At 40.9% G+C, this 14,666-nt stretch overlaps 1 protein-coding gene across 1 annotated transcript in view; it reads left to right on the plus strand.

The window, feature by feature from the left end:
• DOCK3 (dedicator of cytokinesis 3) overlaps positions 1-14,666 on the plus strand; it is a 357,395-nt gene that overhangs the window by 149,023 nt on the left and 193,706 nt on the right. Inside the window, exons 9-10 of the mRNA XM_029912574.1 lie at positions 6,822-6,882; positions 7,907-8,054. Of these exons, the coding sequence (XP_029768434.1) occupies positions 6,822-6,882; positions 7,907-8,054 (209 nt within the window). The remainder of the gene's footprint in view (positions 1-6,821; positions 6,883-7,906; positions 8,055-14,666) is intronic.

Genomic DNA, 14,666 nt, shown 5'->3' on the forward strand with positions numbered 1-14,666 from the left:
ATCCATATAATACTTTAATTAGGCAAAGGGTGTGTCTCCTTATATGTAAAACCTAAACACAAATAATGTTAACTTTTCACTGTCAAATTAGAAAATACAACCAGTCTTGCTGCCAAGGAGGCTAATGGCATATTGGGCTGCATTAGTAGGAGCATTGCCAGCAGATTGAGGGAAGTGATTATTCCCCTCTATTCGGCACTGGTGAGGCCACATTTGGAGTATTGTGTCCAGTTTTGCCCCTCCCCTTCCCCCCTACAGAAAGGATGTGGACAAATTGGAGAGAGTCCAGCGGAGGGCAACAAAAATGATCAGGGGCCTGGGGCACATGACTTACGAGGAGAGGCTGAGGGAACTGGGCTTGTTTAGTCTGCAGAAGAGAAGAGTAAGGAGGGATTTGATAGCAGCCTTCAACTACCTGAAGGGGGGGTTCCATAGAGGATGGAGCTAGGCTGTTCTCAGTGGTGGCAGATGACAGAACAAGGAGCAATGGTCTCAAGTTGCAGTGGCGGAGGTCTAGGTTGGATATTAGGAAACACTATTTCACTAGGAGGGTGGTGAAGCACTGGAATGGGTTACCTAGGGAGGTGGTGGAATCTCCATCCTTAGAGGTTTTTAAGGCTTGGCTTGACAAAGCCCTGGCTGGGATGATTTAGTTGGTGTTGGTCCTGCTTTGAGCAGGGGGTTGGAATCGATGCCCTCCTGAGGTCTCTTCCAACCCTAATCTTTTATGATTCTGTGATTCTGTGATCACATCAAAAAGTAAAGGGTTTGTTAAGGAACCATGCATGTTTTCAAATGCCCTTTACTGTCTAGGAAGACTGAGTACAGTTCTGTGTCCCTGGTCTGTTTCTGAGTTTCTTTGCTTCTCACCATGCACGTTCTCAAAGGGAGAATTACAAAGCAAAGAAAGTATTTAAGCAGTGGTACTTCTAACAAGTGAAAACATGGAAGCCTGTGCTGTAAATATTCTAACAATAATTATCCACAATTTTAATATTTTAAAATATGGTGAATTAACTTGCTTTTACATTTGTACTCTGTTTTCACAAATACTCTGTGTGCATGAGGCACTACTGAACAAAAACAACACATAAACACTTCTTACCAGGGTTGGTCTATAATTTTTAATCCCGGTGTGAGATGACTTTAGCAGGATAAGCATCCCCGGAACACTGGGGAATAGAAGAACCTTACCGGCTGAAGGTGAGCTAATGATAGCTGTGAAGATTAAAACTGCACAAAATCCCTTCTTATCATTGAGCTTCATTTTTTCCAAGACACACAGGGCTAAATCTTGCCATATGCTGCACTGGTGCACTAGACAGTAAAGAGAGCCTAGAAAGCTTACCCCTTACCTATGCAGCTGGAGAGAAAGAATACTAGGAAAATTTTATGCAGCTTCCATATTGGCCAACACTCCACAGCCCCAAAGAGGCATGATTTGCTAGCTAGAGAGCAGAGGCAGCACAGAAGCTAGAAAACAGAGCAGAAAACAGGGGAATTTGAGTGGGAATTTGTAAGGGGAGTTTGGAGGAGGTGGTATTTTTGTGGGGTGTTTTTCCTTCTTGACAGGAGCTTAGGAAGTGAGGCTACAGAGGCAGCCCTGCTAGTGAACTGAAGAATGGAAGAGATGGTGAAGATGATTGGAGGTGGAAGCTGCAGGATGTATATTCTTCTGGAGTTTGTACCTGAAAGGTGCTTTGTTTGTATGAAGTGCTGGCTGAATGGTTTGATGGAAGAGAATATCCAAGGTTTGGAGATGCAGCTAGAAACTGTGGTAGAGTTTTGAAGAGTATTTGAGTGAATAATGGAGGGAAGGGGAAAGGAGGCTAAAGGGAAACATAAACACTTGTGGATACATGATGGACCAGAGAACTGTGAGGGTAGACTGTTGAATGAGGAGAGTGGCCAGTGGAAGCCTGTGGCTATGAGAACAAAGCAGCGGAAAGGACTGACTACCAAAGGAGAAATAGAGGTGAGGAACAGGTTCAGTGAGTTGGAAAATGAAGGGAGGAGGCAGGCAGTAACAGAAGATAGAAGAGCAAGGAAGAAGAGAAGAATTGCTGGTTCCCTATAAGAAGTGGGGAAGAAACAGTGAAAATAGCCAGAGTTTGGAGCCCTAGGAGGATAGGGAATGAACAGAAGATAAGAAGACTTGCAGCCATTAAAAAACAGAAGGGGGACGGACAGAGGATCACACCAACACCAGGAAGAAGTAGGTCTACGTGACTGGGGACTCCCTATTAAGAACAGACAGGCTTGTCACCAGAGCTGATCCAGAGAACAAAAAGGTGTACTGCCTGCCAGGAGCTAAGATACGGGATGTGGACCTAAAGCTGAAGAGGATCCTAATGAGATCAGGAAAGAATTCACCAATTGTCCTTCACTTGGGAACAAACTATGCTGCTAGATTCTCTCGGGAATGCATCAAGGAAGACTACACCCAGCTAGGGAAAACACTTCAAGATATGGAAGTAGAAATTACCATATCTGAGGTAGAAGCTAAACTCAAACACCTTGATGGGACCAAATCAGGGCACCCAAATAATCTCCATCTGAGAATATTAAAGGAACTGGCACATAAAATTTGCAAGCCCAATAGCAAGGCTTTTTAATGAATCTGCAAACTCAGGGATCATATCCTGTGACTAGAGAATTGCAAATATAGTACCTATATTTAAGAAAGGGGAGAAAAAGTGATCCAGGAAACTGCAGGCCCATTAGTTTGACCTCAATTGTATGTAAGGTTTGATAATAAATTTTGAAAGAGAGAATAGTTAAGAACATAGAGGTAAACGGTGATTGGGATAAAACACAATATGGTTTTACAAAAGGTAGATCGTATCATACCAACCTTATCTCTTTCTTTGAGGAGATAACTGATTTTCTAGACAAAGCAAATGCACTAGATCTAATCTATCTGGATTTCAGTAAAGCATTTGATACAGTTCCATGTGGGAAATTATTAGTTCTATTGGAGAAGATTGGGATTAATATGAGAATCAAAAGATGGGTAAAGAACTGGTTAAAGGGGAGATAAGGAACTGGTTAAAGGATACAGTGGATCAATCTGAAAATTGAACTGTCAGCCTGGAGGGAGATTACTAGTGGAGTTCCTCAGAGATCAGTCATTTTCATTACTGATGTTTGCACAAAAAGTGAGAGTGTGCTAATAAAATTTGCAGATGACACAAAGTTGGAAAGTACTGCCAATACAAAGGAGGAACAGAATACCATACAAGAAGATTTGGACCACTTTGAAAACTGGAGTAATAGAAATGGGATGAAATTTAGTAGTGCAAAGTGCAAGGTTATGAATTTAGGGACTAACAACAAGAATTTTTGTTATGGGGACATATCAGTTGGAAATGAGAGAGGAGAAGAAAGACCTGGGTGTATTGGTTGATCATGGGGTGACTATGAGCTGCCAATGTTATGTGGCCATGAAAAAATGGCTAATGCAGTCCTAGGATGCATCGGGTGGGGTATTTCCAGTAGAGATAGAGAAGTGTTATTACCATGATACAAGGCACTGGTGAGACCTCATCTGGAATACTGTGTGCAATTCTGATCTCCCATGTTTGAAAGATGAATTCAAATTGGAACAGATGCAGAGAAGGGCTACTAGGGTGATCAGAGGAATGGAGAATCTACCTTATGAGAGGAGACTTAAGGAGCTTGGCTTGTTTAGCGTAACAAAATGAAGGCTGAATGGATATATGATTGCTCTTTACAAATACATCGGAGGGATAAATGCCAGGGAGGGAGATGAGTTATTTAAGATAAAGGTCAATGTTGGCACAAAAAAAAAAAAGGCAACTCCAAACAAATGGATATAAATTAGCCATCAATAAATTTAGGCTTGGAATTAGACAAAGATTTCTAACTATCAGAGGAGTGACAGCCTTCCAAGGGAAGTAGCGGGGACAAAAAACCTAATTTGTTTTAAGACTGAGATTGATACGTTTATGGAGGGGAAGGTATGATTGCCTACAATGGCATATGGCCCAACCTCCATTGCCTTTAGCAAATATCTTCATTGGCCGAAGATGGTAGACCAGCTGGGGAGGGCTCTGAGTTACTACAGAGAATTTTTTCCCAGGTATCTGGCTGGTGGGTCTCACCCACATGCTCAGGGCATAACCGATTACCATATTTGGAGTTGGGAAGGAATTTTTCCCCAGGTCAGATTGGCAGAGTCCCTTGCGGGGTTTCGCCTTCCTCTGCACCTGGAGGCATCAGTCACTTGCTGGTTTAAACCAGAGTAAACGATAGATTGTCTATAATTTGAAGTCTTTAAATCAAGATTTGGGGACTTCAGTAACTCAGCCAGATGTTTTGGGCCTATTACAGAAGTGGGTGGGTAAGGTTTTGTGGCCTACAATGTTTAGGAGGTCAAACTAGATCGTGATGGTCCCTTCTGGCCTTTAAAGTAATAGACATGGCCAGTCTCCAGCATATTTACAATAAGCAGCATGCACTAGCCAGGGAAATACACTATTTCTTTTCAAAGGAGTAAGTAGCGAGATATCCCCATCAGTTTATAGCTCCCCTTCAACCGTCCTGCACTGTGCTAGCAGTATGGCTCTAATGCTGGAAACACAGCTCTGGTTGATATCTTCCCCTCCCCTCTCTCCCCCCACTTAGCATGCATGGCCACATATGTAAGGGACAGAATTTTTCTCTTAGAACTTTGCTTATAAAATATGATCTTTGCTGTAGTTAGAAGTGTAACTGTCCATATGCATTTATTTTAGCTGTACTTCTATATTTCACTGTCTGTCTGCATTGCTATCAGAAACCTCAATTTTTGAGATTTCCTCTCTCAAATCACATAGGACAGAAATCTGCCATGCAAGGTGACAGGTAGGATTCATATTTTCTTTTCAACAAAAAACCCCCACCTTTTTTAATTCTCTAAATTGATTTTAAGTTATAGAATTGCAAAACCAGAATTTCTCCAACTTTACCTGTACTAAAAATCGTTTTCTTTGCTTTCCACAATGGCTTTAGTGTCATTTGACTTATGAGTGATTTCATTTTGAAAATTTGCTACTGAGAAACAAAGTTGAGCTTTTTATATTTTACAAAACTTAGGGCTCGTCCACACTAAGCCCCCAGTTCGAACTAAGATACCCAACTTCAGCTACGTGAATAACGTAGCTGAAGTCGAAGTATCTTAGTTCGAACTTAAAGGTACTTACCGCAGGTCCACACGCGGCAGGCAGGCTCCCCCGTCGACTCCGCCTACTCCTCTCACAGAGCAGGATTACCGGCGTTGACGGCGAGCACTTCCGGGATCGATTTATCGCGTCTAGACAAGACGCGATAAATCGATCCCAGAAGATTGATTGCTTGCTGCCGAACCAGCGGGTAAGTATAGACGTACCCTTAGTAGTAGAACAAGCCTCGTTATTGTATAAGCAAACCTAATAATGCTGTAACATTCTCTCACTCAAATATTTCGGAGTATGCCACCATCACTAGGATGGAGGTCATAGTTTAATTGAAGGGAAAGAAAACATGAAAAATTTGAATCCACAGCTATTATATTAAAATAACATTAAGGGTCAGACATAAGCTCTCATAGCTTTTAGATTTGGAACTGAGGCTGCTACAACATCCTATTCTCATCTGATTAAGTCTAGTGATTGTAAAATGCATGGGTTTTTTCCATCTTGGGTCATCAAATGAAGTGAGACAACTGTTTCCTCTTACTAGGAACAATAAGGATGAGTTAAGTTGCAACTTCATTTAGAATCTCTGTTTGTAGGTATCTATTTCTCCTTTTAGTATTACTATGCCTTTTTTATATTTAATATAGTAACAGAACCAAAACTTCATAATTTTCTAAATATTCCATGAATGACAACTATTTAAATGACTCTTAGACACTGTTCTCTTCTTCTTTGAGTGCTGGTCCCTGTGTGTATTCCATTGTGGGTATGCATATGCTCCATGTGACTGAAAGAGAGAGAATTCTTGCAAGCGGTGTCCGTTGATCCCCTCCTGCGCCCCTGCCATCCTCATGCTTTGCACCAAGAGTATAAGGGGCAGGGTGGACTGACCACTGCTCCAGTTCCTTCTCTACCATGAATCCAGTCATTATCTGAAACAGGGGGAAGGAGGGTGGGTAGTGGAATACAGATAGGGACCACACGTCTCGAAGAGCTCCAGGTAAGTAACTTCCCTTTCTTCTTCAAGTGTTGGTTCCTATGTGTATTCCACTCTGGGTGTCTGACAAGAGAGGAGAGTGCGAGGATGCAGAGTATGGCTACATGTAAAATTACAGCCCCAAATGATGTGTCAGCGGAGGAGTCTTGGACCAAGACATAATGTCTCATGAATGCATGGATGGGACTTCACATAGATGCCCTGCAAATGGCAAGTAGCCAGCAGACAGTGCGGAGCAGTGCAGCAGAGGTGTCTAATTTCCTGATATTGTGTAGTGCTGCAGCTCATAGATTTCCTCTCAAGTAGGGTGTGTTAGGATCAAAGGGTTAAATACATGTTTGTAAATGACTGTTGACAGAATTTCAACGTAGTTTCACTCACCAAGGTAGACATTTGATTTTTATTTTTTATTTTATAGAACTCTGCTAGCCAAAACATAATCTGTCTGTGCCTTATTTTTCTTCATCCATAACCTTCCCACCTTTGTAAAACAGATTTAAAGATGGAAGGAGTTAAATAAGTGAAAAATAAAACTATTTATTATTATTTGTGGGGTATGTTTGTACGAGTAATTTTGCAGACTTGCTTTAAGGTCAAAAGTGTGTTGTATTATTTATTTTAACTTTTATTTTTTTCCAATTTGTTAGGATCTCAGCAGCAAGGATATGAAGAGAGACTTGTACATAGTTGCACATGTAATTCGAATAGGTACAGTATGGTTTGCTAACTAAATTTTTTTTATATTAGCTCAAAATGAAAAGTATTTTTAAAACCTATCTTATACTGAATTGACACTGTGATGAATTTTACCAGTTAGAAAGCTCCATCACAGACCCTACCTCTTTGTTGAAACAGAAGTTCAAATCATGGCATTATAGATAAGTGTTAATACATTTTAGTAATTGCTAGACAGTGATTTTTCTTGATCTGGAACATAAGACTTGGGTAAATACCCATTTGGAAAGAGAAGATTATCAGTTTTATCGTGTAGCCTTCTAAACCTTGAACACAAGACGTAGGAAAGGGGGAGATAAAGCTCACTTTTTGGAGGGGATGTCAGCTAGGATTACCAGATAGCAACTGTGAAAAAACGGGACGGGGGTGGGAGTAATAGGCGCCTATATAAGAAAAAGTCCCCAAAAACGGGACTGTCCATTTAAAAATGGGACATCTGGCCACCCTAATGTCAGCGCACCTGGTCATTCAGAATTGTAAATCATTTGCCGATGGATAAATACAGGGAACTCTTTTTTGTTGTGTGCCCAATGACCATAAATGGCTATGGCAGTTTTTTGAGACACACTGTTGACAAAAAACCTGCTTGATGGGGATGCATTTAGCCAGTGCCAAGGTGTTAAGATATTGGTGTTTTAATTGAGAAGAGGCCAGATAAATATTTCTTGTATTTGTGTTAAGTACAATATTTTATTTCTAGTTTTTTCAGGCTGTTTAAAAATCATCTATCTTAATGGGACAATAATTTAATCAAAATAATAGTCTACAGAAATGTCCCAGTTAAAAAGTTTCTATGTAACAATTGACAGCATAATTCATATATATAAAAATATGAAAAGAGGGACATAGAAAGTCTAGAATACCTATACAATACGTTGAAAGCTCTATACTGTAGTTTGTACTGTATGTATGTGTACACACTCACATAGAGACAACAGAAAGATAGGAGCAGAGAGAGCAGCTGCATCTTAATTTCTAACCAAGCTGTCTGTTTCAGGTCGCATGCTGCTAAATGATTCCAAAAAGGGCCCCTCCCATCTACATTATCGTCGCCCCTATGGCTGTGCAGTATTGAGCATCATGGATGTACTTCAATCAATCTCTGAACTAAAGGAAGAAAAAGATTTTGTTCTAAAAGTTTACACGTGAGTAACTCACCACAGGGAGAAAGAAATTGTGTGAGCAATTAGTATAGGTCAGGTGTCTTAATACTACATGAATACACATGTGCCACAAACCAGAGATTCAGCACTGAGCTATAAATGACTTGTAAAGGACTTATAATTTTTTGTGAGATCCTCTCCCTGACAGGTTAGCATGACCTGCTCTCATGCATACAAACAAATAACCTAAATAAATCTCTTGCAGAAATGTGCAAGTGTGTGATGCTTACGTTGATGAATTCTCCAGCCTTCTAATCCATTTTACTTAGCTGGCTGATGCTAATGCTGAGCTCTTTAAAGAATAACCATTGTAGCCCACTTTTCAGATGTTTCTTTTCATAGGGAAGCAAGCTTGGGGATGGGGGGGAGAGCATGAGCAGGGAAGTTTCTACTTGCCCTTGCTTTCTCTTACAGTTGCAAGACAGCTAGTGAGCCTGTAGGAGATATACTAAAACTACATGCAGCTCCATTTTAAAGATATGATGTTTCAGCCAGGTTGCGTGACAGGAAGGCACATTTTGGAATATTATTTGAATATACATCACTGGGAAAAATTCATAAACTGTCCTTTTTCCTGTTTCTTACTGCTGTTGCTCTCAGTGCTACTAAGCATAACTTTTAAAAGCTTAAAGAATGGCTAGAGCAGTATTCTGCAATCTGGGGGTGGGGGAGAGAGAAGCCTAGATTTGGGTACGGGGGGTGCAGGGAAGAAGAAAGGAGCAGTAAGGGTGGGGAAAGCTGTATGACCATAGATCCGCTCTGAATGTCCACTGCAAAAGTGCTGCTATGACTAAATCTTTTGGCATCTCCTTGAAAAACTACGTTTCCTCCCTGCACTTGATGCTGTTTCCTAATGCACATGGCTATAGGAACAACTCATGCATACAGGACTACAGTTTTAAGAAGCACATCATCAACTGAAGCTTTGTCTCTGCTCCCACAAAAGAGTACGTCTTCAGGAGCATGTGTCCAGGCTTACAGATTTCTGATGGACACCCCCACTTCTGGGGGAAGGGTGAAACAGGCAGGAGGGGGCAACCAGGAAAAGGCAGCAAAACATAGAGCAAACGTATAAAAATAGAAAGCAGAAGGGGGAGGGAGATGTAGGGGGTAAAAAAAAGCATGGAAACAAGGAGATTGAGGGGGGGAAAGAGAGAATGGATAGAAAAAAGCAGAGATGCTGCCATGCCATAAAGGGTTGTGGGGGCTTCCGTGGAGCCCATAGACCAGTCTATTGCATATAAATAAAAGCCAGGGAACCACTGGGTTAAATATGAGTGAAGACTTTGCTGATAGAAAAGCATGAAAAGTTCAAGCATATTTCTATTTTTCAGTCAAGTTTGTAGATTGAAGTCTTATTTTGAACCTTTAATATGCAGTTTACTTCTAGCTTTAACCTCAGTGGCATCATCTGCCTTTGACCAGCTTAAGATAAATCCGTCAGATTTTCCAGGCTAAATTGAAATTGTCTGTTTGGCTTCTATTCACAACTGCTCACAGGGGCTGCTTTATTGGATCAATATTGCTTTCTGATGGTTAATTAAATAGAGAACATTGACAGTTATTTCCTCAGTGTGCTGGGCTTGTTCATGGACTGTCACTTTGCACGGGAGGTCCACTAGTAGTTTACCTTCATACTTTGAAAGATGCTAATCAGATTAGTGAATAAATACCCACACACACTTAACCCAAGACTTTCTTCTACCTGCACATTCCCATCAAAATTCAAATTCCGTTCCATACTGGTGTTTGAGTGACAGACTTTTTGAAAACATGCTGGCAAGTTTAATTGCTTTAAAAGCAACCATGAGCTGTTCTTTCGCCCCAATAGATTGTTTTGCAATAACAAGCATTAGTATTTTAGCTGTTGCTTTCGAAGGTTTACAGTCTGAAATATTTTTAATTTAAAAAAGGTAAAATACTCAGATTTTCAAGGTTGAAGGTGCTTTCTTGTTTTAGGAGAATTAATAGAGATTAAAATATATGTTAAGTTTGGGAATTATGGCTGTAAATTCAGATTATTTTCAAAGTGATTTGCTTGCAGTTCTGGAATTCTTTAGTAGATTTGTGTGGGATTTAAATCCACATGTACTATCAGTCTGTACAAGCTATACCATGCATTTGTTGTTGAAGGGCTTTGTTAACACTAGCTGTAGGAGAAATGATGGATGGATACTGTGTTGGGTCAGAGGTTTAGGTGTCAAACAAAGTAAGGTTTTTGTACTGCTTAGCAGCTGATGGTCCTGCAGCATCCAATAAAGATGATGAAAATTGGCAAACATAAAATTTCTTCTGGACAACTTGGTCTCTGAAACAAGTGAGAAAATATTCATCAGTTCTCTCAGTCATCACCTCTTTAAATAACAGAAAATGATAAAATGTGCAATAGCTCATGCCAGCTTCCATTAAAGCAGATTCAATCATTGGTGCACTTCTCCTTCACTCATGCCGGTCTTTTCAAATACCTTTTGTTTAGATTCAGTTTTGTGTTCTTGTGAACTGTGCCTACTTCTGGACAAAAGGCTATTCATCTGTATTAGTAACTAAGGGCCAGATTTTTAAAGATATTTAGGTGCCTAAAAGTACACATAGGAGCCTAGTGGGATTTTTCAAAGCTGCCTAACTCCCTTTGGGACTTAGGCACCTGGAACTTTCAAAAGTGCCTAGGTGCATACATCCAATGGGAGTTAGGCAGCTTTGAAAAATCTCACTAGGCTCCTACCTGCATCTTTAGACACCTAAATATCTTTGAAAATCTGGCCCTAAAGCATTGTCTGTGTTTATAATGGCATAATATAACTTTAGGAACCATAGTATAACTGTATACTTTAAACTGTATACCTTCTTTTCAGTCTATCAGCAGTTTATGTATCTATTAGAAAGTTGTGAATGCCAAAAGGAAGCTAGATTTGAAGATAAGAATGCTAATTTCTTCTTCCTCATTTAGCAGAGACACCACCAGTAGTACAGGATGAAGTGCTCTATCTTTCTCTTCAAAAGTATCAGGATTTAGAATTTAAAATTTCACATGCAAAATTGTACACTCTGTTTAAAAATAGCCTTATCCTAAATGTACATTGAGACTTTGGTTGTTTTTGTTTGTTGGCTTGCTTTTTTTCTTCTAAAGCACTATACAATATTGAAGTAAAAAATACAAAAGTTGCAGGGTCAGATGTAGTATCCTGATGGAATCCTCACTATTTTCCTGGTGGATTTTATTGTTTTCTACTCCCTATGTGGGCTGGCATACCGTCATTGAATTGATGCTTGTACTGTACCTAGAAGTATGTGTCATAGCATCCAGTGTTGTCATTTCTCTTGTGGTGTATGCTATTTCTTTTGACCTACATTTTATATAGTCTATATTATAGGATATTTATATTCCTTTCACATTGCAGTAACCCTCATAAACGTCACTGTTTAACATGGTACAGATTATCCCTCAGACCTCACAATTATTTAATTTCTTTTCTAAATTTTAAATTAATTTTTTTACTTATGAAAGATGTTGAATTGACAGCGCTGGGAACTGAAGTCCTCTATTTAACCACAAATCAGATAAAGCATGTTAGGCACTTCCCTACACTGCCAACTACTTCTGTGCTTCAACAGAGTTCCCATAGGTTCAGGGGCAGCTCTATGTATTTTGCCGCCCCAAGCATGGCAGTCAGGCAGCTTTCGGCGGCGCGCCTGCAGGAGGTCCGGCTGGTAACATGGATTCGGCGGCATGCCTGCGGGAGGTCTGCCGGTCCCACGGCTTTGGCGTACCCGCCACTGAAGCCGCGGGATCGGTGGACCTCCCGCAGGCATGCCGTCAAAGGCTCCCTGACTGCCGCCCCCACAGCGACCGGCAGGCCGCCCCCCGCAGCTTGCCGCCCCAGGCACGCGCTTGGTGCGCTGGTGCCTGGAGCCGCCCCTGCATAGGTTTCTTTTCAGAGTCCTATGTGAAGTACTAGTAATACATGCAATGACCTCGCTAGATCCTCCCTACCTATGACCAGGTGCTCACACTTTTGCATACCCAGAATGGCCAATTCTTGTCTATATGCTGTTTCCACAGCCACCATCATCCCAACCTTTAGGCTGCAGCTTTACTGCTTCAATTAATTCCCTGAATGGACCAGACAGCCAAAAGGTTGTGCATAAAGTTAACTTTTCCATGGAGAGAGATGGGTACATCATTTGGCCTCATTGACTGCAGAATCAGACAGAACTGCTATTGGGAAATAAGCACTCTGGGTGCTGCATTAGCCATATGCACCTGGGTCAGGAAGAGTGGCTGTGTACATTTGCATGGCCCTAAGGTCACTAGCCGGCTTCAACCTTGGCCATAAGGGGCCATTCTGGGGCAAGAGTGTCATATGGTTCTTGGTCTACTCAAGATAGTTAAGTCCCAGGCAGACTGCGAAGAGCTACAAAAGGATCTCTCAAAACTGGGTGACTGGGCAATAAAATGGCAGATGAAATTCAGTGTTGATAAATGCAAAGTAATGCACATTGGAAAACATAATCCCAACTATACATATAAAATGATGGGGTGTAAATTAGCTGTTACCACTCAAGAAAGAGATCTTGGAGTCATTGTGGATAGTTTTCGAAAAACATCCAATCAATGTGCAGCGGCAGTAAAAAAAGTGAACAGAATGTTGGGAATCATTAAGAAAGGGATAGATAAAAAGACAGAAAATATCATATTGCCTCTATATAAATCCATGGTACGCCCACATCTTGAATACTATGTGCAGATGTGGTCACGCCATCTCAAAAAAGATATATTGGAATTGGAAAAGGTTCAGAAAAGGGCAACAAAAATGATTAGGGGATGGAACAGCTGCCATATGATGAGAGATTAATAAGACTGGGACTTTTCAGCTTGGAAGAGAGACTACTAAGGGGGATATGATTGAGGTCTATAAAATCATGACTGATGTGGAGAAAGTAAATAAGGAAGTGTTATTTAATCCTTCTCATAACACAAGAATTAGGGGTCACCAAATGAAATTAATAGGCACCAGGTTTAAAACAAACAAAAGAAGTAATTTTTCACACAATGCATAGTCAACCTGTGGAACTCCTTGCCAGAGGATGTTGTGAAGTCCAAGACTATAATAGGGTTCAAAAAAGATAGGTCCATCAATGGCTATTAGCCAGGATAGGCAGGGATGGTGTCCCTAACTTCTGTTTGGCAGAAGCTGGGAATGGGCGACAGGGGATGGATCACATGATGATTACCGGTTCTGTTCATTCCCTCTGGAGCACCTGGCATTGACCACTGTCGGAAAACAGGGTACTGGGCTAGATGGACCTTTGGACTGACCCAACCTGGCCATTCTTATGTCTCTCTGCCCAGACTATCAAGCTGGCCAGTTTGGTGGAGATTTTATGATGTGGATATCTGTGTGCTTAGAGTTAGACTGACACTACCAATCCATTGCAAATACTATAGGCCATCAGTTGCCACTAGATGGTACCAACTTTCAGTCACTATCAACTTGGGGTGGATTCAATCCAGTGACCTAAAGGTGAAAGGTGTATATCTCATTATCTATCTATTCCTCCCTTTTTTTTTTAATTGCAGTTAAAGAGTGAAACGAGTGAGCTTGTCAACCTATTTTGCTCCATCATTACTCTTTGAGTGCATCCTCCCAGGTCTTTTAAGTTTAACTTAACATGCACAGGGACATAAAATTTCTGCGTTCCAGCAGTCCATCTAGTCAGGCGGTCCATCTGGTCCTGTATTCTGTTTACAACTGGTCGGAACCAGAGATAAGAACCTTTAAGCAGGCATATGTTGAATAATCTGACTCACATATAGGTCTCATCCTGATTTCTGTTAGCTAGTAATTGTCTTAAGCCCTGAAGTACAAAGTTAATATCCCTTCCAAAAGTTATATTTTCATTAAAAACAACTCTGGATGTTCTTGATATCCATATAAATATCCAATTGCTTTTTGCATTTTGCTGACTTCTTGGTCTCAACAACTTTGTCTCGTGATAAATTCCACCGTTTAACTACATGTTGTGTGAAAAAGCATTTCCTCTTATTGGTTTTGAATTTCTACTTTTTATTTAATTGAATATTACCTTATTCTTGTGTTACACACACCCTGCAAGCCTTTTAATAGAACAGTGTTCTGTTCTGGATCTTGACCTTTTCCCCACTCCGAGACAGTTGGGCTGCACCTTTCTTCCTCATATACTAAAGGAAGTTCAGGCTTAACAATACTCTTTATGCCTTCATGGAAGATTTGCAGTGTTCTGAGCCACCGTTGCACTCCCCAATTCTGGAACTGGCGTATTATGGACCGATCCCCTCAGCATAAGTTAGAACAGTCTAAAGACCTCATACCAGCAGTCAGGGTGGTGCTCCCAGTGTATAGGGAGGTGTGGGTGGGAAAATGGGAAGAGACTATGTGATAGAGAAAGGATTTCTTGTAAACCCTTGATTAAAGAGTGAATGAGGTGAATTTGTGGTGAAAGTGGGTGTAGGAAACAGCCTTGAGGCAAAAGTAGCAGCTTGGTCTGAGATCTAATGCGGGCACCTTCTACTGTTTAGGAGTTGTCTGGGGCTGAGGGTAGGAGAACGCTTCCCTT

Source organism: Terrapene carolina, unplaced genomic scaffold (genome assembly GCF_002925995.2).
Source record: "Terrapene carolina triunguis isolate 2854851 unplaced genomic scaffold, T_m_triunguis-2.0 Scaffold232, whole genome shotgun sequence".
Lineage (NCBI taxonomy): Eukaryota > Metazoa > Chordata > Testudines > Emydidae > Terrapene > Terrapene triunguis.